This window comes from Vulpes lagopus, chromosome 3, assembly GCF_018345385.1.
Source record: "Vulpes lagopus strain Blue_001 chromosome 3, ASM1834538v1, whole genome shotgun sequence".
Taxonomy (NCBI): Eukaryota; Metazoa; Chordata; class Mammalia; order Carnivora; family Canidae; genus Vulpes; species Vulpes lagopus.
In genome coordinates this window covers 66042311-66068016 of record NC_054826.1, presented here as the reverse complement: position 1 = coordinate 66068016, position 25706 = coordinate 66042311, and the positions used below count along the sequence as shown (strand labels likewise).

Sequence of the window (25706 nt, the reverse complement as noted above, 5' to 3'; positions counted from 1 at the left end):
GATTGCTTGGGTCCCTGGCGGAGAGCTCTCACCATGGGCAGTCCCCAAGCCTGAGCTGTGGGTTCCATTATCTTGGAGCCCAAGAAGGGTGTCTCCCCAGTGGACTCTCTGCCCAGCTCCTCCTGCGTCCAGACTCTCCTCCGCCCTGCTGCACCCACTCCTCACCCTGAAGTCCCTCTCCGTGGCTATCCCTGAGGACTCTTAGGACAACCAGCCCTCCCTCCCCAAAGGCTCTGCTGCACCTCTCTATCTGGAGGGCAGGAGCAGGCCCTAGGCTTGTTGCAATGGGGCGGGGGTGGGGGGGATGCTTTGCATTGCTCCAGGCACCGCAGACCAAAGGAGACCTAATCAGGGGACAGACCAGAGATTGTACAGGCTCAAGGGTCCATGGAAGTCATTGCATTGAGCCCCTTTATCTCACAGAGAAGCAAACAGACCCCAAGAAGGAAGAGAACTTACTCGAAGCGACCCAGCAAGTCAGGGGCTGAGCTGGTGTTAGGGCTCCAAGTCAAATCAGTTAGGGCAGGTTTTTATTGCAGAAGAATCGGAGTTTGAGTCGTGGCTACATACTTAGCCAGCTGTGTGACCCTGGACAGGTTACTTAACCTCCGTGTGTCTCAGTTAATGTATCTGAACAATGGCCACATGGTATCTACGTAAGCAAACAAGGTTCCAGCGCCCTGCCTGTCACCCAATCTGTGCTCAGCAGGGAGTCCTTTCCTGTGGGTCATGGTCATTCAACGGCAAAGGGCTATTTCAACAGTTTATCACTGTAGGCTGTGTATTTTAGGGTAATGGGGATGTGTTTCTGGTTTCATTTCTTGGTGAGCTTTCATAAGTCTGAATTTCCAACTGAGTAGGAAGGTTTAAACGTTGCCTGCCTGGCCACGGCGGTGGGGGGTGGGGGTGGCGGGCATAACCCCTGGGGGTTGCTTCCTGGAGTCCCCCAAATGTCACAGGCCCTGGAGCTCCCCCTGCTGGTTCTATCAGAAAAGTTACTTGACCAGTAAACCCAGGTGCAGAGCAGGGATGCAGGTGTCAGAGTGGTCCCGCCCATCCTGGTCCTTCCCTTGCTGCCCTGGGATGACAGGGGGCAGGAAGTGAGCGTGGTGAGGGCCGGTGGCCTTCTGCCTGAATCAAGAGATGCTGCTAAGGACAGGCCCTGTCTCTTTATCCCAAGCCAGTCATCCCACCCTTGAGTAGTAGTGGGGAGCAAGAAGATGTCTGGGACCATCAGGCCTAGGCCGAGCGGGGGGCAGGAGAGCTGACTCTACCCTAGCCCTGCTTTCTGACATTGGATAAACCACCTTGTGCGGGGTCTTGGGGGCCCCTGCTTGTGTTTTCCTGCACAGGTCCGAGATCACTGTGGGTTCTTAGGGTTCTTGAACATCCGTGTATTAATGCTCCTCCTGCAGGAGTGTGGGAACACATGCATACGTGGGCACACATGTTTGTGCACATGGGTGTTGTGTGTGGAGATGTGTGTGTGTGTGTGTGTGCATGTCAACAATGTCACAACCTAAGGTTGTGTATTCTTTGTCCTCTAAGGATCAAGACAAGACCAGGCCTCTGTCCACCCTGGCCAACTTGGCCATCATCATCACAGATGTCCAGGACATGGACCCCATCTTCATCAACCTGCCTTACAGCACTAACATCTATGAGCATTCTCCTCCGGTAAGCCACTCCCTGGCCCTTGTGAGACTTCCTCTGAGCTTCTGTTAGGGATGGGGCCCTGTTCGGTTGGACAGGCTCTTGGCATTTCCTACTCCCCTCGATCCCTATGCATGTCAGTGATGGAGATCTTAGCACAAATGAAAGCCTGACCCCCTCTTCGTACCATACCACTACACCCCATGTCCTCACCCTCTCACTTCATCTCCAGAGGGCTCCAAGAGGCAAAGAAAACCCCAAAGGCTTACTAGTGTAGACAAAGGGGAACAGTTCAGGAAGATTTACATGGGATGATAGGGATGCCTGTGGAACCAGCCTGGTCTAGAGAGATTTGGACTCAGCCACATTCCCCATGGGTCAGCGTGCCTCTCTCAGCCAACCAGTCCTGCCCAAGATGGCAGCAGTGTGCCCTCCACTCCCCAGTCCTCTCAGCCTTGGCTTTTCTCTGGGAGCACACAGGTCCAGTTGTCCCTCTAACTGCTCGATCTTTGGATTTTTCAAGCCCAACTTTTCAAAAGAGGCATCTGATTGATTGTGCCATGTCACAAGGTCACAGATCTCCAGCCAGCCTATAAGTTGGCTGCCCTTAGGCCCTATATGTCTGCCTCTGGCCCAGTCACTTGTGACTGGGGAGTCTTCGAGAACCAAACATGCTACTGCCCACTTGGCAGGGGCTGGGGGTGGGCAACTCTGCTCACCCATCCCTTGCCTGGTAGCCACCCATGCTTTTGTGCAAACTAGAATAAAGCACACACAGTGGGCTGATAAATTAAGGAAAACTGGCTCCTCTGGGTAGCTGCAACCCCTGGACATATAGGAGGGGAGCCACTCTTGTGGAAGGAAAAACATGCCCTTCCTTTTGAGGGAACTCAGTGTGCTTAGAGGAAGGACACACGAATTGGAGAACAAAGTAGGACACCTGCCTGAACACGTGCACAACAGGGGCCCACCTGCACATCTGCACAGGCTCACAGAATTCGGTATAAGGGAGGGACAGGCTTCCCTTGACCATGGTGCAGACTGTACCTATAGGCCATCACAGTCCAGGGAAGCACAGCTTCCAGTTTAGAGACTGTGGTCCATCCTGACCCTGGCATCCTCAAAGTGCTATATTTTGGGTTTCAGGTGTGGGGGGGGGTAGCCACTTCCTTCTGGGGGCCAGGTGTGGGCTGGAGGATCTGCCAAGCAAGATGCTTTGTGGTCTCCTGTTGCAGGTGTCTGAAGCTGCATTTAGGGTAGAGCATGACATCTCAATGCCCCCTGCCCTAACCTGCTCTTTCCTAGTGGTCCGTGGACAGCAGCTAAAGGCCATCTCTTTCCAAAATCTCTTTGCTATGCCCATATCTCCTAAGCCCAGGGAGGCCTTCCCTGACCTTTCAGAGGAGATGGGCCCTTCCAACTACACCTGGTCCCTGGCCATCCTCTTCTTAGCACTCAGGACTCTCAGACAGCTTGCTCAGCCTCTGTTTCCCTGCTGGACCAGAGGTAGTTTGGCAGGGATGGGGTTCTACTGGGAGCATAGCACATCAGGGGTGCTACGGATGTGTTTGTGGAATGAATGAATGAACGATCAAACGAACAATGCCCTGGTCAGACCAGCCCTCTCACCTGCCTGCCATCCTCATCACTCCCATGCCAACTCCTGTTACCAATCCAGATTATACCTGTCTATTGGTTCCCAGCTCCCTGGCCACATTCCTTAGGATTTATTTTTTCCTGGCATCATCCTCACCAGCCCACAGACACAGCCAGCCATTGCTTCCCCCACCCCACCCCAACCCCCCCGGCTCTGGTAAAGTGGGCTCTCCCTAGGTTGCATAATTTACTACTGGATTATGGCTGCACCTGTAATGCTCACCAACGTGTGAGCAGGGTATTTTGGAGCTCCCAGTAATCAAGGTGCCTGAGTCTCTGGAACCTGGTCTCAGCTTCCAGTGTGTCTCCCAGGACATTGTGCCCAGGGCTGAGTGCAGAGAAGGCGCTCGGAGCTAACTTGTTGATAGAAGTGAGGACGCGTTGGTGGCCATGCAGCCAGAGAAACTCAGAGTAGGGCCTGCAGTCACTTTGGCCAAATCCTCCACACTGTGGGCCGCTTCCTCCTTGGCAGATGGGCTGGTAATGCAGTAGTGTCTGCATTGGCTGAGGGTTTTAAGGACTGGAGGTTGCCTGCTCCTGTAGAACACCCAGCAAGGCATTCACTCACAGTGGTTATGACTCAGTAGTCCCTATGGGGCTGTGAGGCCACTCCCGCCAATGCCCCTGGAGTTCTCAGGGGGGCAGGTCTGAGCCCCACCACTTGGATCATGACTCGGCTCTGGGGAGCCAGACAAGGAAGTAAGTGAGGAGGCTTCGGACTCTCCCAGGCGCCCACAGAGTCATCTCCGGGGCACGCAGCCTGCGTCTGCAACTCGTCCCCACCCTGGAAAGGAGCGCTCCCGTTGCCATGTCTCTAGCACCTCTTTTTCTGCTGCAGGCCAATTCCCTAATGCTCCAAGCCTGACTTTTCCAGGCTTCTAATCGGTTTCCATGCCTTGATCCGGGCCCTGCTTGTCACTTTACAGTGTGGAACCTGGCTTAACTCAGTACTTCCTGGGCCGGCCAGGGCCCTGGAGCCCCGTGGCCCGTGCAGCCTCCTCGCCCAGGCGTCCCCGCTCCCGGCCTTGGCTCTGCTGGCCTGGGGGGCTCCGTCCAGACCCCGGCCCACGCTGCCTCGCTCCTCCTCTTTATCTGCGGCTCCCAGCATGGATGCCTCTCTCTATCAGCGTATCGGGCCGGCGTGCCTCATCTAAAGTGTATATATTACCTAATAAAATCCTTCTTATTTGGGATTATTGCATCAAATTTTAATTTCCTCACTCGAGCAGCGGCATGTCGGCCTGCCCGTCAGTGAAGGACCGATAGGAGGTGAAAAGAGCGGATAAACTGCACAAATTACTGCCAGCTGATGCCTATCAGCCCTTTGACTGGAATTGACTGGAATTAAGGACTGAGAAATAGGATTTTCTGCCTCAGAATCTGCTGTGGCAGCTCTTGTCGGAAGTCCCCTCCGGCCCCCACGGCCCCCTCCCCGCACAGGCGCCTCCCACTCCCTGAGCCAGCTGCGGTCCATCTTTCAAGTCCTTAATCCTGTCATGGCAACGGGGAAGGCGGTCCCCAGGGAGAGAGCTGGGCTGGGACCCCTGAGACCCCGGCCCCATGGGCTCCGGATCCAGCTCCAGCTCCCATCTTGGCCCGCTGTTCTGGAAGAGGCAGGCCGCAGAAGGGGAGACACAAGCTCCTTCTAGAGAAGTCTCAGCTGCTCTCAGATCTGCCTGGACTTTCCCACCGGCACCCGAACCTCAGAGGGGGGCTGCCTCGCACACCTCATCCACCTCTGTCGGCGGTGCACCTACTGGGCGCGGAGCCTTGGGCCTGTCCCCTCTGCCGCGGAGCAGTGGAGGCCCCCAGACCCACCCCAACCCAGGCCTCCATTCCTCAGTCACCCTTGCCCCAGCCACTCACCACACCTTGAGACTTTAAGCCAATTCTGGAACCCTCTGAGCCTGTTGCCTCCCATACCCCATGGTGTTGGGGCTTGTGAGGAAAACGCAAGAGCACCCATGTTGGATGCCGAACACGGTGCTTGGCACAGAGTAGGTGCTTGACCAGTGCTGGCTCGTCCCCGGGCTGTTAGCCGTTCTCTCCCTATAAGACCCAGAAGATGCCTTAGCTCCAGGGTACAGATTCTGAATCTGGGGTGCTAGGGAGCCTGAATGGGCCGTAACTGTGTGGCACACCACAAGCATGCGTTGTCTGGGAAGAGGCACCACGGCTTTCATCAGATGCTCACAGGGGTCCCTGTGACCAGTGACAGTCACTTTTATAGCATTTCCTGTGTACCAGGTATGGTGCTAAGCCCTGTGCACCTACCAGTTGCTGAGGGGTGGAGGCTGTTATTTTACCCATTTTATAGACGGGGAGAACAAGGCAGTGAGAGGTCAAGTAGCTCACTCAGAAGATTTGAGCCCAGGTAGCCTAGCAACAGAGTCAAACTCCTAACCCCTTCAGCATACTGCTCTTCCCGCCAAGCAGCAGGGCCTCTGGAGGCGTGTGTACCTTTAGCCTCTCAGGGGAGCCTCATTTCTGTACAACGTGGGTTCCTGTGATGGGAGGAGCCCATGGCAGGGTGGACCCTTCTCTGAGCCTCCTGGGCCTGCCCACCTGTGAAGCCATGTGCTGGTGCGTCCCCCTCATTCCTGCCCCTGTCTGGAGAGCCAGCCAGTAAGAGACCTGGCTCTGGGCCCAGCAGGGGCCACGTTTCTCCATCCTCTCGTCTTTGGAAATAAGTTTCAGTATATTGAAAATATAATTACTGAGACTCTGAAACAAGAGCCGTGGGATCCCAAGAGCCCCCATTCCTCCCCGTTAATTCCTTCTTATAACATTTCCAGTCTTTGTGGCTGCACTTGTATTAAAAGCTCAGGGTTTTATTAAAAATGGATTTATTTACCCAAAAAGAGATAAAACCCCAAACTTTGTCAGAAGCCTGTTGGCTTTCACTTCCCAGCAGGTCAGGTGTGGCTCTTCCTGGGGAGAGCTGGGCCCTTCTGTCCTCTGTCACCCAATTGCCCACTGGCCCTCCTCTGAGCCCCACTTGCCCATGAGCCTTCCAGCAGCCCAGGGTGGGAGTGTGCATGGGGAGATGCTCACAGGGCTCTGAGGCCTGAGGGTTCTTCGGCCATGAGGCCCTACCTTTGCACAGGCCACCACTGACCCCCGTTCTGGTCCTCCCAAGGTGTTCTTGTATGTAGACCCACCCGGCTCAGCCCAGCCATTCCTGGGTTGTGTGCCTGGGAGCATGCAGGTGCCCCTTGAGGTTGACTATGTAGTGACTTTCTGGAAAGGTGCTCTGGAGACTCGAGGCCCAGTTAACCTGGCAGTCTAGGCCCTGCCCTCAGCAGACCAGGGGCTGCCCGGGGACCCTGATACTGGGACACATTTGGGGCCCAAGACAGATAGGGCTCTAAAAGAGGGAGTTGTCCCCGTGTCTGGAAAGCCCATCCTAGCACCTGAGCCTCACACCAGCGTCCCACACTGTGGGGACCTCCTCCTGGAGACAAACTCCTATGTGAGGAGTGGGCCCCCCAAAAAGAGCCCTCCGTGGGGTGACGTTGGGGGAAGCAGTTCCTGCAGACACTGAAATGCTTCCCAAATGACTCCCCACAGATGCCTGGGTCTGAGGCCATTAGCAGATATTACAGGGAAAGAGTCTATCTTCAGATCAGAAAGCCTGCGAGAACAAAGGTTAACAGGGTTGCTGGGGTTTGGTTTGGTTTTTTTACAAAAAAAAAAACCACTTTACTACATCGAGGAGCCTTTACTACACTGAAGCCCAGAGGAATAGTGGGATATGCAAGTTGCCCCAAATCTGACATGAGCTAATGCTTGCGAAGTGCTTAGATTAGTGCCTGCCACATAGCACGGACATTCCTAAATGGCAGTTATCGTTATTAAAGCAGAAACCTGGTGTGGAGGCGGCATCGCTGGGCGGGCAAGAGCATTTTGGAACCAAAGTACCTGACTTTGAGCCCTGGCTTCACCTTCCCTTCCTTGCAGTGGGACCTTGGCAAGGCCACTTAACTTGATCAAGTTCCTCGGTTTCCTCCTCTGGAAGACGAGGCTTGTGGGGTAGGCGTGAGGGCGTGAGGGTGAAGTGAGTTAGTCCATAGAAGGCATTTGCAGCGGCACTGGGTGCAGAGTGGGTGCTGGTGAGAGAACAGGGCCTGTGCGGCTGGTGCCTCCTGGTCTCTGGCACAGTTCACGTCCTCAGAACCCGCGTGGGGAGCGGCTCATTTAATGGTATCTTTTTCCGATTTCATAACAGTCTTTCCCCCCACCCCCCGTGGGGTGTACTCCTGTCTCCTGGGGGAATGGGGTCCCCAAGGAGGGTGCCAGACCGGCTTTCTGCTCGGCCTTGGCCTCAAGGCTGTGTCCGTGTTTCTGCGGGAACCATTTCTCTTGGAACGTTCTCTCACCTTCCCTCAGCTCGAGCTGGAAGTGTTCCAGATTGCTGCACACCTGGGCCCTGGGGAGGATGGAGGATAGCCACACAGGGACAGCACTGCTCTGGGGGTAGGGGGGTGGAGACGCCCCTTGTGGGTGTTGCGCCCCCAGGAGGAGGTGCTTGGGTAGGGGTGCAGGGTGCAAATTTCAGCTGATGGACAGCAGGTGGGTGAGAGGCAGCAGATCCAGGCCACAGGAGCTCATCACTAGACATGTAAATGCCAGGGTGGGTATTTCCCTGGGGGATGGGGATGGGGCTGTAACCAGGGAAAAGTGCAGCCCGGGCTAGAGCCTCAGGCAGGCAGGGTGGACGGGGCGGTGGCTGGCTGACCGTGTGATAGGGCCTGGAGAGCAAGGCAGAGGTTGCCGCGGGCAAGGGGAGGCTGTGCAAGTGGTGGTGATGGTGATGTGAGACTCTTTAGTACGTCCCTTTCTTCCTCAGCCAACCAATCCATCAACTGATATTTGAATGTGCCCATTATAGGCCAGGATCCCTTCCTGGAGAACCTTAGGCCTCCACGTCCGTGCCTGTACTGTACCTTTTGCCTCCGTATCATTTTCTCTCCCTGGCAAGCTCCCACTCATTCTTCGTGACTCATCCTAAATGTTGCTGTCTGTACAACCCTTTGCCAGCTCTTCCAGATGGACTTCTGCACTTCAGAGTATTTCTGCATTTAAGCACCCTTCGATGCATAGAGCAGTGTCTGTGAGCCCTCCCCACAGGCTGTTTACTCCCTAAGAGCAGGGACCCCTGAATCCCCATCCTGGTAGTCCCAGATCCCGGTTCCTTCCCCCACCCCTGTGCACCCCCTTCCCCCAGTGCTGCAGGGAGAAGGAACAGGATGTGGGACAGAACCATTTGAGGCAGGAGCTGCTGGTTGCAGTGCTGGATAGGGCATGGGTCATAGGGCTGTGGTGGCCTCTGGGGTCATTCCTGGAGATACTCACTTTCAGGATTTATGATGCTTTTGTTAGTAGAGTAACTGATCCATGATGTTCTCCTTTACTCAAGTCCTAGTGAAAGCAAGGTCCCAGGGTTTTTGCTGTTATTCATATTTAGGTGGGGCAAACCGAGACCAGCAATTTGATGGGCGGTTGGGATAGAGATCAGATCTCTTGTCCCCTGGCTTGTTTTTCCTCTTTCCTGGGTGGTTACAGCAGATGAGGGGACATGGGGAGGGGAAGGGGGAATGAGAGCATTAGCAGGATTAGGCCTCTCCATGGGACTCCAAGGTGTTTGCCAAGGCCTTGGGGTTATGTCCCCAGATTGATGGGGACAGCTGAGACCTGAGCCCTCAGCAGCTTCCTAGGCTGGCCTTGTAGCAGGGAGTTCACTACCTGGGGAGGGAAGCTGCAGGTGCCAGGGCAGCTACAAAGAAAGATGGACACCCCGGGGGTGGCCGAGCAGCCAAATCAGGTCCCTCCTCTCTCCTACCCAGGGCACAACGGTGCGAGTTATCACCGCCATCGACCAGGATAAAGGACGTCCCCGGGGAATTGGCTACACCATCGTCTCAGGTAAGGCCTCGGTGCTCCTGGCACCCCACCCCCACTGTAGGAGCACCAGGCTCTGCAGGGCTGTGCAGAGGCCTGGGTGTGTGGACAGTGGTGTGAGGGGACAACCCTGGGCAGAGGACCTGGGAAGGTGACTGAGTGGATGAAGGAGGGAGGAGGAAGAGAGGAGCTGGAGACTGAGGCTAAGATGTTGGGGGCCACTTGGGTGGTGTTGGGAGATGGGAGTATGCGCCACTGTCCAAAGTCCAAGACATCTGAGCACTTTGGGGTTCTGAGCCTGGGTCACTGAGGGCTCCCATCTCGCCTCCTTAATGTGCTGTAGATGTCTCTTTGTTTTTCTTTCCTGACTTGATGAAAAGGTGGCAGTTTGTATATCATTTTAAAATGAATAGAACTGCAACTTTAGCCAATTTCATGCTCTTCACATTTCTGACTACTAGGAGTTCATATCTCGTCAAAAATGTTGCAGGGGAGGCACAGAGCCCTTCCTCTCGCACCCCTTCTCTTGGTTAAGCAGAATAGTGACCGGCTGCAGAGAAGGTTCCGGGTGGTGGGATCCCTGACCCCATGTCCCCACTTAAGGATAGACCAAGGAGCTCTGCTTGGCTGTCCCAGGGCTGGGTGGCTTTGGGAAGAGGGAATTGGTGAGAGGCCCATGAGGGGCTGCTCACTCAAGCACAGACTCTACCTCTGTCCCTATGCTCCCCCCACCCCCCACCCCACCCCACATGTGGCCTTCCCCACTGCCCACTATTCAGTGATGGGTCAGCCTCATGCCTCTGGGTTTACCAGACTGATGGCCAGGAGGATGGCAGGCCACCAGGCAGGTATCTACCCTATTGCCTCTCCCAACCACACCCCCATAACAGTGAGTGACATTTGGGGGACATTCTTTCCCTAAAGCTCAAAAGATACCAAGGTGTAATGATCAAGAACATAGAGGATGGAGTCTCATGAGCATATTGCCTTGGGTGGGTCTCTACACCTCAGTTTCTCATTCATAAAATGGGAGCAGTAGGAGTACCTATCTTGGGTGTTAAGTGTCAGAAGACAATATATATAAAGAACCTAATTAAGGTTGTAAATACCTTTATATGTGTTAGTTGCTGTTATTATTATTATTATTATTATTATTATTATTATTATTATTATTATCAGGTAATAATAACCTTGAGAAGGTGGGAGAGTTAGCTGGTAGGAGGAAGAGCCCACACACACACACATCCTTGGGAATGCAGGAAATCAGGGGTTTTGTGGGACCTGCAGCTGCTGGCTTGACTATTATTGTGTCTGTAAGGCTGGGGTACCCCAGGCCCCAGAGCAATGCCAAACCAGCTCATGTGGTCAGCAGCAGTAGCATGGGTCCGGGCCTCTCCTCCCCCATCGCATTTCCTCCCCATTCTGGTGCCCAGTACAGGACTCAGCAGTGTAAGCCCCATATGTACTTGTGGAATGAAGGAAGGAAGAAGAGAAGGAATGTGACTCTAGGGTCTTGGGTTTTCAAATTCCATCATGCCCAAGAATCACCTGCGGCTTCTACCAAAAATGCAGAGTCCTTGGCACCCACGGGGATTCTCCTTCTGTGGAACTGGGGTTGGCCCCAGGAATGGTCCTTTCTCACAGTGCCTGGGATATGGATAGTCCTTAGGCTAGGGTGTGGGAAAGCTAGTCCTAGGAAGGAAGGAAGGCATTCTGCAGGAAGGCAGAGTCCCCCCGAGAATCAAGGGGCCCTTTCTTGCTGAGCAGAGGAGGAGGGAGGCCCATACTGGTGCTGATCTCCTTCATGAGTTTTTTAGTTTGGGAAGCAAAGGGAGTGCCTCCCAGGGATAAGGGGCTTGTGCTAGAGACCTAAGGGAACACCAGTGAGCACCAAGAGTGATAGAGTTGAGGGGCCAGGATAAGGTGGCAGCATAAGGGGACACTGGCTGGGTGAGGGATTGTCTCCCCGTCTCATTGCCTGTGGGCTGGATTCAGACCTATCCCAGCCTAGATGAAGGTGGGGAGCAAGGAGCCAGGAGCTAGCCTGAGGTCATGGCCAGACTGGAAATTCCTGTGTGACACTGAGAGGCCATCCTCCAGGGCATTGGTCCATTCTAAGTTCCAGGCCACCAGCCTTGGACCCATAGGCCCTCTCCAGCCCTCAAAGAAGGCCTCAGCCAGCTCTCCCTCCTCACTCGCTTCCCAGGGAGCAGGAGGCTGGAGGGCAGAGCTGCTCAGCTTTTGGTGTCTGGGCTGGGCTCTGAACCCTGGAGTCTGGGGACAATTGTCTGTGGCAGCATATTATGAGATGTCCAGGAGCATACTCTCCTGGGCCAAGACCTCAAGTGTGAACAACAGGATGAGAAGTAAGACCCAGGATATGAAACTACAGGTAGGCAATGTTTGTGAAGGTGGGGCCAGGAGGCAGAAACTTCCAGAAGGCTTAACATAACTTTGTAGGATTTCCCCTACCAGCAAAGATGTGCTTTGAGGGCTTTTGGAAAGGATGACATATGGGTTTCTTCTCACACGCCAACTGATTGATTGATGATGGCTACTTGAAGAGAACCATGAAGCCAAGCAGGCTCCGTGTGGTATTCAGTTGGTAGAGTCTGCTACGGGCACAGAAAGAGAGAGGACAGACAGCCCCCATGGCAAACATTTGCCATCCTTGCTAAGACCTCACTTACAGGGTGGCCTTGATGGTTCTTTAACTCTCTCATGGGTGATCATCACCACACAGCCCACAACCCCACCCAAATTCTTTTTAGGCAGCTTGAGAAAAGGGCCATCCTTCTCTCCCCATCCTGAGTACCTGGCTCACCTGGCTGCCTGCCCACCTGTTCCTGCCCACCCTTCTCCCTGGCCCTGGGCTGGCATGGTCTCCCTACAATCCAGCCCCAGGGTGAGTCTAAAGCAGGCAGACAGGCAGGAGGGTGAAGACCTCAGGGGAGCTGTAGCCAGAAAGCTAGGATATGGCCTCATCTCTACTTCTCCCAACCAGCGTAGATACTGCTGCAGAGCACATTGGCTGCCAAGGATCTGGCCCCACACAATTGCCTTTCCGGTGATGTTAAGTCTCAGCCCTTTCCTGGGAGGCTCAGCCAGTGTCTGTTTGGCTTGAAGCAGGAGGACGGAGTGCCCACAAGGGCACCCTCGCACCGCTGACTGCCCCAAGCTGGCCCTGAGTACCCCATGGAAGCCTGCTTTGGCCCTAGATGCTAGGGAACCATTTTCATTTGAAAGAAAAAAATGAGAGTCTCAGGGGCTCCTGGAGCCAGGTGTGAGTCCTGACAACCACTATGGGTGACTGAGTCTCTGGGCACCTCCAGAGCCTGGGCAGGGGGTGGCTCTGTCCACACATGGGTGGACACAGGTCTGAGCCCATGAGTGATCCATGGCACACGGTTAACCTGCTTGGCTCCTTTAGACCCCCATCCCCTCCGGGCTGTTTATCAGCCCTGCAGCTGGGGGGATTTATGTCTGCACACCAGCGTTTTCACCATTACTAATGACCCCACTGTTTTGCCAAGAACAAAGAGGCCTTCAGAGGTGAGTTATGGCTCCATTGCCATCAATTTGTTCTCAGCCTCTTGTGGCCAAACTGAGACTGAAGGATGACAAGGTTCTTTCCCACAGAGGACCTGGCACGGGCCCCATCTGCCTCCTCAGCCTGTGCCTGCCCTGTCACTCACCAAGGACATCACTTCCTCCAGGGTCCGAACAAAATGGGGCTCCTGTCCCCAATGACCAGCCCAGCCTGGGGTCTGAACAGATACCCTCCTTTGCCAGATGGAGACAGTTCTGCTTCAGGGGGCAGCTGTGCCCCACCCCACACAGAGCACTGAACTTGCGACTCAAAGTTGTAGGTTCAAGGCCCAGCTCCAGCACCCGCAGCAGTATGCCAGAGAAAGGCGTTTGACCCCTCTTCACCCCATAATCATCATCTTGTGGTACAGGGTTAATAATCTCTATGGCAGATAAAATGGTGCCAGAGAGACTCCAAAGGGCCATAAAGTATTAAACATTACTAATTTTCAAGGAAAGATCAGGCCCAGGGGTCCTGGGGACTTCTATTCGCTCATTTCCTCTTTTATCCCTTTAAGCAAAGTGGTTCAGAGTGTGGGCTCTGGCGCCGCTGTCCACGGTGCTGACCCCTGGCTGGACTGGCCGGTATGGTTGCCCTGTGGCTAGGGCACTGAGCACTTGACGTGTGCCTAGAGTGTAAGGTGACCTACAGGATTTGGGAGACTTAGTATGCAAAATGGTTTATAAAACATCTCATTAATAATGTTTTCTCCTGATGATGTGTTAAAGTGATCTTTTAGATATGCTGATTGAGATACGACTTTTATTAAAATTAATTTCCTCTATTGTTTAATGTGGCTACTAGAGAAGTTAAAATACCACATGTGGCTCACATCCTATTTCTTTTTTTTAAATTTTATTTAAATTCAATTTGCCTACATATAGTATAACATCTAGTGCTCATCTCATCGTGTATCACATCCTATTTCTGTGGGCAGCTCTGTTCCAGAGTTAGACTGCCTCGCTGGCGTGCTCTCCTGACCAGCTGTGTAACCTTCGAACTGTCAGTTTTCCAGTCTATGAAATGAAGGGAAGAGTAGCCTGAGCTTCCCAGGGAGGCTATGCACCCACAGGAGCTAAGATATGTAAGCACAGAGAGGGGCACTTGATTTTAATGCTCAACAAATGTGGACTCTTGGCATCCACCTAAAGTGGATGGAGGGTCTTCTGTGGGCCAAGAGCTGCACTAATGTCCTGAGAGTGTGTGGGGCCAGAGGCACAATCTCAACCTCAGGAACCTATAGTGTAGGTAGGGAGGCAGACTGAGAAGCAGGGGCTGTGTAGATAAGGAGTCATGGCTCCCTAGGGGGCCCATTAGATGGTTCTCTATACTTCTCTGTGTGTTTAAAAATATCTGTAATGGGAAGTGAGAAAGAATCCATGGGAGGGTGTGCCTCCCCCACCAGCCGTCACTGGGATTAGGAAACTCACTGAGATCACCTAAGCCACCCACTGACTGATGAGCATGAACTAGCCAGGAACTGTGGAGTCGGGGTGTTGCCGGCAGAGGGAACAGCGTGTACCAGGATCCCAGAGCCCCAGAGCAGGAGAGAGTGCACATTCGTGGAACTGCAGTAATTCAGCATGGCTGAGCGTGGCATGCAAGAGAGGCCTTGGAGGAAGGAGGCCACAAAGGGAGGCAGGGCCCAGCCAAGCAGGGTGTGGAATGCCCTGCTCAGGAGAATGCCAGGCCTTGCTCCTGAGGGTAGCAGGGAGCCAGTTCAGCAGGGGAGGGACATGGTTGAAGAGCATTGTGCGAAGCTCACTGTAGTCAGACTGGACCCGGTGGGCTGGGGGAGGGCAGGTGGGAATAAGCAGGTCCAAGGGGAGGCTGTCGTGGTGTCCCCCAACTGGCCATCCCAGTGGGGGAACAAAGACAGCAGAGCCAAAGGAGGGTGAGGAGGTCGAGGTGACAGGAGGTGGCTGTTGGGACAGGTGGCATAGGACCAGCCCATGGCCTGAGATGGTTTTAGAGCCCCCTTGAGCAGGGACGTTGCTTAATTTAATATCTGACCACTCTGTGTTCTGGAGAAGAACATTGTCTTCCTAAGTGCCCTTGAGTGGGTGACCGAAACTCTCGAAGGACCAGATTCCCCAGCCTTTAATGGGGCCAGTTGTATCTTTCTCAGAGTTGTGAAAATAAAAATAAGTGAGTTCACTCTCTAAACTGAGCGGTGTTTGGTGAGTGTCCTCAGGGACATGGTAGGCCTCAAAAGACGCCAGACATTTCCCTCCTGCCTTGCTGCCTGTCAGGATGCAGCGGAGACAGGCATGTGGGGTGCTGTCTGAAGCCCACATTGCTAGCCGAGGCCACTCTAACCTGCCAGCAAGCAGGGTTCCCCTGGTGGCCAGGAGCCCAGCCTGAAGGCTTCCATCATTCAGCCCCAAAGGGCACCGAGGGTTCTATCCTGCCATCACCTTCCTGCAAGCGCCCAGACTTCTCACTGTTTCTCCGTCCCCTGAAGTCAGGAGCCCATCTACAGGAGGCCGTGAAGCAGCAATTCTCAGCATGAAGGTCTTAGACCAGCAGCAGCAGCACCTGGATGCCTGTTGGACATGCAAACTCTCAGGCCCTGTCCCAGAATTACTGACTCAGAAGCCTGGGAAAGGGGGCCCAGAAAACTGTCTTAAGGAGCCCTCCAGGTGGTTCTGACACTCTCTGAACTTTTCCGGAAGCATTTTCAGTTTCCACACATGTTAGACTGATGAGTTCTGTCAGTTGACTCTCTCCTTCCCACGACTGCTGCTGCAGGGCCTCCTTTCCAGTGCCGGAAGGGCTGGGTAGTGAGGGTGTGGCCAACAGCCCACGCTAGCGCTTTCCACCACGTCCTGTGCCACAGCCTCTCTCTTAGCCCAGACACCACCTTCCAGGCTATGGGGGCCCCATCTCTCCCACCAACCATGCCTTGCAGCCTACATCCCTTTCCTCAACGCAGCCCTGCCTGCCTGTCCTTCTGCAGCTCCAGAGCATCCCCCAGGGGGAGAGGAGGGGAAGAGCATTTATTGGGCACCTGTCATGCACCGAGCACTGGCTGGACACATTTGTCTCCCACAGCTATCTCTGAGGGAGATATTATTACTCCATTCTGCACACAGTAAATTGAGGCTTAATGAGTATATAGATTGGCCAAGGGTCACAGCTACTAAGTAGAAGAGCAGGGATTTGAACCCAAGTCTCTCAGGCTCCAGAATACACCCATTTTTCATAACAATAGTGGTTCTCAAAGTGTGGTTTCCAGACCAGTGGCATCAGCATCAATATCTAATAATAGGAATTATTAGAAATTAAAGATTTTGCGTCCTACCCTAAACTACTGGATTGGAACCTCAGGGGATGGGGCCTAGGTGATGCTGACACTGCTGGTCTGGGGACCACACTTTGAAAAGTACTGATCAGGAAAAGCCTATGCAGTCAACTGGGGTGATACTACCTTCAAGGAGGCAAAAATTTGTTATGAGGGGCAAAAAGTGTTTATAAAGCACAGGTAGGTATAAAATGTAGATATATAAGCAGTATTAAAAGTTCATGGAAGGGGGAGCAATTCAGAAAACATGTCTTAAGTGGCTGGTAGTGGGGGCGATGACAGGAAGGTTGAGAAACATTGGCCTGGAATGAAGAATCAGTGAGCAGTGTCAGGGCCAAAACCCCTCACCCCGGCTTGAAGGGCAGTGGCCTCACCACCAGCCACACTGGGGACCTGCCCAGGGGTGTTAGTGAAAGACAAAGCCCTCATGTGCCAATCTTTACTGGATTTTGCTGTAATATTAACGAGCGAGGCAGTTTCTTGAAAATGCATTGAGCGCTTTGAGTGAAGGCTGTTTGTGTGTGCGTGTGTGTGTGTGTGTGTGCATAAGTGTGCAATGCGTGAGGAGAGAATAATCAGATAACAACCAGACTTGCACAAGCTGACATGTATGCCAGTTACTGAATCGGGCCCCTGGCCATGGCCTGGTGGGAAGCAGCTATCACAGGAGCCCATCGTTTGAAATACATCAAAGCCCTTGTGATTAAGCCACTTGGCATTTTGCTTCCCCACCCCTGAGAAGTGAAAACTCAGGGATATCAGACCTGCTTTAGATCTCTGAATCACACGCCACAGCCCCCAGCTTGGGGGTGCACAGCAGGTGCCTGGAAGCGCCAGAAACTTTCGAGCATCTGCTGGGCACAGGGGGAAATGACCCACCTGGCTGGAGCCAAGAGGTGGCCGGGGAGAAGTGAAAGGCAGATCCGAGACAGGCAGCGGGGCCAGTTGGTGGAGGCCATAGAAGGCAAAATAAGAAGGCTCTTGAGTAAGGCAGGGGATGAGGAGCGTGAACAGGGAGTCATTAGAAGCTTCATCTCATGGGAGTTCCAGATGGATTGGAACAGGAAGCCCTGGGATGATGGTCCGCTCCTAGGCTGTCACACCAACTGGGAGGGGTGGTCGTTGTGCAGATGTACAAGAAAGCAGGCAGCAGGCTCTGGTGACATACTGAAAAGAAATAGTACAAAAAAAGGGAGGAGACAAAGAAGCATCTAACCTCTGAGTCTAGGTTTTTGGGGGTCTTGGTGGTGGCCTGGGCAGAAAGGGGCATATTCAAAAGGAAAGTTGATCTGTTTAAACCCGTGATTGCTACCCCAGACCTGCATCACCACACATACCCGAATTCACCAATCCCATCCCAAGGCAGACATCACTAATTGATCCCTGCACACTTTCCCGGTCTCCGGACAGGTCTCCAAGCCTTACCCAGCCCTCCAGAAGCCACTGGCAAATTAATAGGCATTCTCTCTAGAGCAAGAACAAATGTGTCCAAGGTTTATTTCACTTGTAGCCCATGACTGTCTTCATTCATAAATATCTAGGGACAGTGCCTCTGGCGGGGTTTTATATAATTATACAAGTATACTGGGAAACTGGAGGGTATTATGCTGAGTGAAGTAACTCAATCGGAGGACAAACATTATATGGTCTCATTCATTTGGGGAATATAAAGAATAGTGAAAGGGGAAAGGAGAGAAAATGAGTGGAAAATATCAGGGAGGGTGACAAAACATAAGAGACACCTAACTCTGGGAAATGAACAAGGGGTGGTGGAAGGGGAGGGGGTGGGGGTTGGGGTGACTGGGTGACGGGCACACTTGACAAGATGAGCACTGGGTGTTATACTATATGTTGGCAAATCGAACTCCCAATAAAAAAATATCCAAAAAAACCCCACAAATATACTGGGAAAATATATTTATTATTTATTTTTAAAGATTTTATTTATTTATTCATGAGAGACAGAGAGAGAGAGAGGCAGAGGGAGAAGCAGGCTCCCCACAAGGAGCCCGATGTAGGACTCGATCCCAGGTCTCCAGGATCACACCCTGAGCTGAAGGCAGACGCTCAACTGCTGAGCCACCCAGGCATCCCTGGGGAAATATTTAATATATATATATACATATATGTATTAAAAAAAACAAATACACTGGTATATTATTAACAGTTCTCCCCCCACCATACCTAAATGACATTGATCTCTCCCACCAAGGCTCCCTTTCTCCTGGTGAGCCTCAGGAAAGCCTGCACTTCCTCCCCCCACCCCTCCACCCCCCATCTTTCTCCCTCCTTCTTCAGGGATGGGCGACTTCCCAGCCTGTTCCTGCTCCCAGCACTCTCCAGTGCCCGGCCTTTGTGATAAACCAGAGAAGCCCTTGTTCCTCCTCCCTCCTTTAAGGAGCCCTCTGTGCCCTTCAGGCCTACAGCAGAACCGTGCTCCTTGCGTCCTTCCCCTGAGAACATCCGTCCGTGGACCTCTGAGCAAGTTCCCTGCCACGCGGTCTGAGACCCTCCCCCCCACTTCCCTTCTTTCCCATACCCGCTTCAGGGGCACGCGTCCCTGTCCCTTGCTCAGGATACTGCAGAGCCTCCTACGTGTCCCGTGTACCGTGGGAGCACCCCCCACCCCACGAACAACCCCCCTAGGGCCCAACTAGCACCTCTTCTGCTACCCGTCGGGTCCTCCTCCCTAGCTGGGCAGGGACTGCACCTCGACTCAGCCCAGGAAACTTCTCTTCGGGCGCACTTGGGTCTGGTACATCAGTCATGGCTGGAGGTTGCTCATGGGGCTGCAGATTATTCTAGTTCATGGCTGGAGGTTGTTTGGCAGGGACGTTCTTGTCCAGTTTCCCTGTGTCAACAAGCATTTGTCTTTTCAACAAATTTGCCTCTTGTCCACTTTTTCCTCATTTCTCAGGTGACCTCTTTGTACTGGATTTCCAGGGTTTTGAGATCTTTAGAGGATTATGAAATTAGCCGCCATCTATTTTGCATTTTCTCTCTGTATTCACTTGGCACACCTCAGGCTCTCAGAACTCTTAGAGACATAATTCTGTAATTCTTGGATCATGATCAACATCTGTCTATGTTGGCCCTCTTTAGCTACATTATTAATTTTTAATAACATCGTGGACACCCATGAACCCCCCCACCCCTGCAGCCACCCCAAGAGCCAGACTGTCCTCCATACCTCCCATCTGGCTGCATTCCTCCCCATCTTTGAATCTTGGGTTTGTTTTCCATTCCCGTGCTTGTGTGATCCTTTGTCACATATACACGGATCACATATTGTTTGGGTTTAGTTGCCTTTGAAGCTTATTTAAAAAGTATCATGTTATATGCATCGTATCCGGGACTTGTGTTTTCTTTGCCCGATATTACATATCTGGGATTCATTCGTATTTTGGGGGCGTAGGTCTCATTTGTTCCTTTTTATTACCGCATAGTCCTCCGTCACGTGAAAATGCCACAGGCAATCTGTTTTCCTGCTGATGAGTGTGTGCACTGATCCCTGCTATCGCGAATCGTGCTGCTATGAACAACATCTTGTGTGTCTGTCACTGAGCATGTGTGAGACTTTGCCTTGGCTAGACACCGTCTCTGACCCTCGCCATAAGCCTGGGATCTGGCTGCCCAGAGCCATTTTACAGACAAGGAAACCAAACTCACAGATCTCCTGAAACGTGCTTTTAGGGTCACACAGCACAGCAGGGGTGGACACAGTATTCGAATCTCTATCTCCCTGCTTCCCAAGCTCACAGTCTTCCTGCCATCCTTTACCATGCTGCCTGGGAAATGAAATGATTCGTGTCAACCCGCTGGTCTGGGTGTGGACTGGAATCCCAGGATTCCATCATTCATTCAGTTAACCCTGAATATTGCCTGTGGGCTCCATGCTGGACCCTGGGGACCCGCGGTGAAGTGAAAGCCACTGTAACTGCCCCTGTGGAACCCACAATCCACTGGGAAATGAGTCTACAAAAGCAGGGTCCGGTGGCTGGGGAGGGAACACCGGGGAGGAAATACAGGGTGAGAAGAGGCAGTGAGGGTGGAGCCACCTGGGAGGGCAGTGAGGGTGGAGCCACCTTGGAGGGCTGCTGTGCGGGCTTCAGCACCCCCAGGCTGTGGGCACTGGAGATTTTGCCCCTCCCCTCAGAAAAGGTCTCAAATATCTTTTGGGGGCTTTGAACCTGAGATGAGCCCCTCTAAGCAGCTCAGATTCCCAGCTCCCTTTTTCATCTGACTCCCTGGATGACTGCTCAGCTTTCAAGGCAGCCCCCAGCCGGGGCTAATCTGAAATAAAAGTTTTTATTTATCTAGCTTGATACCTGGTGCAAGGTTAAATCATACAAGAGAAAAAGCAATAAAAGAGAAAGATTAAGCGAAAGGCGCCGTCTTAGGCATGCCCTTTTGCAATATGGTTACAAAGATATTAAGCCTGAAGTCACCCAACAACCCCACGCTGCAGTTCCCCGGCTCTCTGGGCTCAGCTCCGCAAGGCAGAGGGAGGAGGAGTGGGTGGGGTAGGGGCGCAGGTGGGGGCCGCCCTGGGGCTCCCTGCAGACCGGGTAAGTAAGCAGATGGAGTTCCAAGGAGCTCAGCCCATCAGCATCTCCCACCCCCCACGCAGCTCTGATTCATGACTCCCCCGAGGGAACAAAAATGTTGACATCTGCCCCTGCATTCCTGCCAGCACATCCGTGTCTTCGGTGTTCGCTGTGTACCAGCTATGAGCAGGGCCCCCCAGGGAGGGGGCTCAGTGTCAGGGGACCCCGAGCAGGTTACTTCTCTTGTTTGTGCCTCGGTCTCCGCATCTGTGAAATGGGAATGTTAACAGAGTTTAAAAAAAAAAAAATTGTCCTCCGGTTGATGACCGGCACACACAAGAAAAGATACTAGGGTTGCTCAGCTGTAGGTGGGAATGGAATCTCTAAAAATACTGAAGTTATCGACTTGTGCCCATCTTCCCTGCCTGCAGAACCTAATACTTCAGCTCTCTGTAAAGCCCCCAGGTGTTGCCGGGGCCCCTGTGGCACGGAGAGACAGGCGATTCCATGTGCTATATGACTGACCTGGTCTTCTGCCCCTGACCTCTTGTGGGCATCCCCTGCACCAAGCCACCAGAGGTGGGTAACTCACGGGCCCCTGTTGTCAGCACCCTTCCATAGCCACTGGAATGGCCCAGCTTCCCCTGGATGTTCCATGACCCCAAAACTAAAATGGACCATGGGAAGAGACCAGGACTGCTTCTCCCCCACTATTGCCACTGTGCTTGAAACCTGGGCCCCTCGGCACCCTTGCTTGAGTCCCTGTGCGTTGTCTGCCCCGCTCCATATAAGCAGCTTCTCCAGTTCCGGCCTGTAGTCCCCCTCTCCATAGGGCCCAGACAGGGCCATGGGGACACCATGCCACCCTCCCTACTCCCAATCTGTGTTTAAAGCAATTTGAAACAAGAAAGGGAGGGGCGCCTGGGTGGCTCAGTGGTTGAGCATCTGTGTTTGGCTCAGGTCATGATCCTGAGGTCCTGGGATTGAGTCCCTCATTGGGCTCCCTCCCGGAAGCCTGCTTCTCCCTCTGCCTATGTCTCTGCCTCTCTCTGTGTGTGTCCTTCATGAATAAATAAATAAAATCTTAAAAAAAAAAAAAGGTGAGGGGGGAGGAGAAGGGACCTTTCTTTTAGTGAGAATGTCAGCCCCTGCAAGCCCACCCATGAGTTCATTAGACATGTCCATATAGGCCCCAGGGAAAACCCAACTGCACAAGTACTTCATCAGGAAAGCTTGAAGCATAGTATATAGAACATATACCTCAAGAGGTCAGAAAAAGGTGTGTTCTCTGAGAAGGCAGTGCTCTTGGGATGATTTGGAGACCATAAGGAAGGGAAGTGTCACCAGCCAGGGCAGACTGTGAGCACACAAATTCTGGAACTTCCTTTCCAGCCCGAACACCCTCTTGCAGCATGGGACTCCCCCTGGAGACCTCCGAATGCCAGACTAAGGAGCAATCACAATCAATCATAGTGGCCAGCATTTTGCAAATAGCCCATCCAGATGCTTGACCTGCATCAACCCTTTTATTCCTGCCAATAATAACCCCATGAGATGGATACTATTATTGTCATCCCCTTTTATAGATGAGGACACTAAGGCCTGGTTGCCCAAGGCCATATGGCCAGTGGGAGGAAGAACAGGCTGGCTCCAGAACCCACACTTCTGCAGGACCCCTGGCCCCACTGTCCCCTGCCCTGTCCCGAGCACCTGTTGGGACTGCCAAGGTTCGGGAACCGCCAGGCCTACCTCTGGGCTCAGCTGTGTAGTGGTGCCCCGCAGCCTCTCCCTCTGCCTCTCTGTCAAGTGCTCTGCCTGAGTCAATTAACTAGCTGCCCCATTCAAATATTTGACCAATATCCTGGAAACAGAGATTTCAGAGCAGATACTTTCAGACATTGATTGAAGTGAACAAACATTCTGGCAGAGAATGAATTTATTGTTCCCACAATCTCCTTCTGCCGTGCAGTGTTCCATCCCAGCCCCCCAGAAGGCATTGCTCTTACGGGGGGAAGTGAGGTGGAATCAGGCTTTCTAGCCCACCGCCCCCACCACCCGCCTCAGCTGCCAGTGCAGGAGGACCCCCACTCTGAAGGACTACATCAGTGAGGTGCTTTTGAATCAGTGCTAGCAGAGGCTGAAGGGCACTTCACAGCAGCAGCCGGTGTAGCAAGGGTTATTTTAAAGGAGCCAATGACAGATTTTTCTTCATAATGATGGTGGGAGTCTTTGGTATCCAAGAGAGCAATTTAGTTGAGACTTAAGGGAGCATTTTGCAAATGAGGACTTGAGGTCCTGGGGTGCAGTTGGTTCTCTAGAGGTCCGCAGGGACAGAAGAGTTGCCTGTTCATGACTCAGCAGATGCTTAGCAAGGTCTCCATCCAGCCTCCCTACCTGGTGATCTTGGGGAGACAGGCTCTAGAATGGAAAGTGGAAATGGGAAACCATTCCACTGAGAAGCTTGAGGACTTGTGGGGAGGGAAGCATATGAATAGCTGCTTATTCATCCACATGGCACTCACTGAGCAGCAAGTGCTGCCAGAAAGTCCTCAGGAAGATCGGAGGATGTAGAGAGTGCTGGGGGGCTAGGGCTGGGGTGAGGGCAACAGCTTCAACCACATGCCGATTCCCAGAGAGATGATTTTAAGTGGCACACGGGTGGGGCGTGAAATCACATCGAAGCACACAGTGAAACGGTTATTCCCTTCTCAGTCCTCGCTCAGAATTTCTATTTCTGTCATTTCTGTCCAGGAGAAAGTCCAATTGGGTGCTCACACCTTTAACACCTCGTTCGCCTTTGGCTTATCTTCCCATTTAAGAAGAAGAGAGCTGGCCGGAGCCATCAGATGGCAAGCTGTTGTGGCTAAAAATCTAACCATATAGGCTCATTTTATCCATTTTACAATCTCTATTTATGGCCAGTGAACTGGTTCTCCATTTGTGAAGCTCTTAAGTGGATTCTTTTAGAATGAGTTGTTGATGAAAAAATTTAGCCAGATTAAAGAAAATAGTAAACAATAATACAAGTTACATGCAGATAGGGCAATAATTGGGAGGGGAGCATCCAAATGGCTGAAAATAAGGGGTCCTCATGGGCAGTAGACCTGAACTGGCCCTTTCCTCAGCTATAGAATTGAAGGGACGGGACAGTCAGACAGTCTCTGACGGGAGGCTCAGAGAATCCCACCGATAACACGCAAAGTGCTCAGAACACCACCTGGCACCAGGCAAGAAGTCAGGACATACCAGCGCTCTGTTGGATAGGACCACATAAGGAAGCCACCTTGGAAATGGGGGGGGGGCACTAGCACCCATAAGGTGCTATCACTGGGATGGGAGGGTGGGTGGGGGAAATGGGAAGGAGGGCATCCTGGGCAGGAGGAGCTGACTGGAGCCACAGCTTAGAGGGAGGGGACTATTCATGAAGTGTCTACAAGGCAACACACGGACCAGCTGGGCTGCAGAAGAGGAAAGATGATTTGAAGGGTCTTAAGGGTCAAGTGAAGGAGTGTGGAGTGTTCCTTTTGGGGCATCTGTGGTTCCAAGAATCTGAGAGCACTTAGGAAGCTGGTTCCTGTGGGAACCCAGAGCAGCCATCCTGAGAGTAGGGCCTTCTGGAAGGAGGAACTGGGACAGCAAGCTTAAGCATGATCTCCTTTCTTACAGTGTCCGATGGCTGTGGTAACAAACCACTACAAACTGTGGCTTGTAGCAACAGAAATTTATTTTCTAATGGCTCTGGAGGCCAGAAGTCTAAAATCAATCTTATGGGGCTAAAATCAAAGCGTCAGCAGGACTGGTTCTTTCTGGGGAGCCCAGGGAGGATCCACTTCTTGCCGCCTCCAGCTGCTGGTGGCTGTCAGTGTTCCTTCATCGGCACGTGGATGCACCACCCAACCTCTTTCCCCCTGGCCATGTTGCCTTCTCCTTTCCTGCAGTCTAATCTCCCTCTGCCTCCCTCTTCAAGGACCCCTGTGGTGACATGTAAAGCCCAGAGGATAATCTGCCCCTCCCATGATGCTTCACTGAATCATGTACACCATGTGAAGTAACATTCAGAGGTTTCAAGGATCAGGAGCTGGCTGTCTTTGAGGGCCATTATTCAGCCTACCACAGCATCTTTGCCCCACTCCGGTCTTTTGCCCCACTCATCTCTCTCTACCACACTGGCCCCCTCGTGATCTCATCCGTGACGGCCATACTGCCCCCTCTCCATCACGGCTGCCCCTGGATTGTCCTTCTGGCTTCTGTCTCAGCTGTCAACCATCTTCATATTCTAGTTTTCTAATTCCAGAGTTCCTAGAGGGGGGTCAGATTGGCCAGCTCATCATCACAAGCAGTATCCACAAGCCGTAGGGAGCTGGCAGCCCGGGTTGGTGTCACCAACCGCAGAAGAGGACAACAGGGCTATGAGTGGGTGGGCCCTAATCCCTCTAGTACGTTTTAAATGACAGACAGATAGGCCAATAGGACAGAATGCAGCTCTTAGGACTAGACACACATATAAACATGGGAACTTGATATATGGTAAAGGTGGTGCCACAAATCAGTGGGGAAGAGATGACTTGTTTAGTAGCTGGTGTTGGGAAAACTAGCTCACTCTGTAGAGAAAAATAAAGCAAGTTCTCCACCATATACTGTATGCCAAGGTAGACTTCAGATGGATTAAAGATGTCAACGTGAACAGTAAAATACAAAGCTCGTAAAAGGAAATGTGGGGGTATATCTTCATGACCTTGTGCTTGGAAAGGACTTAGCACCCAAAGAGCACATGCTGGCAGTGAAAGATGGATCTACATCAAAAGATTTCCAATTCAGTCAGAATATATGGACAAAGCTAACAACAGATGACATGTGGGGTGAAGATTTCTACAACAATTAAAATCAACAAGGGACTATATAGACTGCACAAGGAATCCCTGCAAATCAGTAGGGAAAAGTTGGAAAATTCAATGGAAAAATAGGCAAAGTGTATTCACCAGGATGGGAAAGCCTGCCAACGAGGGGAACACAGGGTCAAGGTGCTGAAGCTGAGCACAGACCAGGGCAATGCAAG

General features: G+C 52.6%; 1 protein-coding gene across 15 annotated transcripts in view; it reads left to right on the top strand.

Annotated features, from left to right (window-relative positions):
• CDH23 (cadherin related 23) overlaps positions 1–25706 on the top strand; it is a 410879-nt gene that overhangs the window by 179028 nt on the left and 206145 nt on the right. For all 15 annotated transcript variants that reach the window (XR_005986846.1, XR_005986845.1, XR_005986847.1 and 12 more), the window contains exons 8-9: positions 1549–1677; positions 9156–9234. Coding sequence is in view for 11 of the 15 variants with exons in the window: in XM_041749258.1 (XP_041605192.1) it covers positions 1549–1677; positions 9156–9234 (208 nt within the window). In the remaining 4 variants the exon portion in view is untranslated. The remainder of the gene's footprint in view (positions 1–1548; positions 1678–9155; positions 9235–25706) is intronic.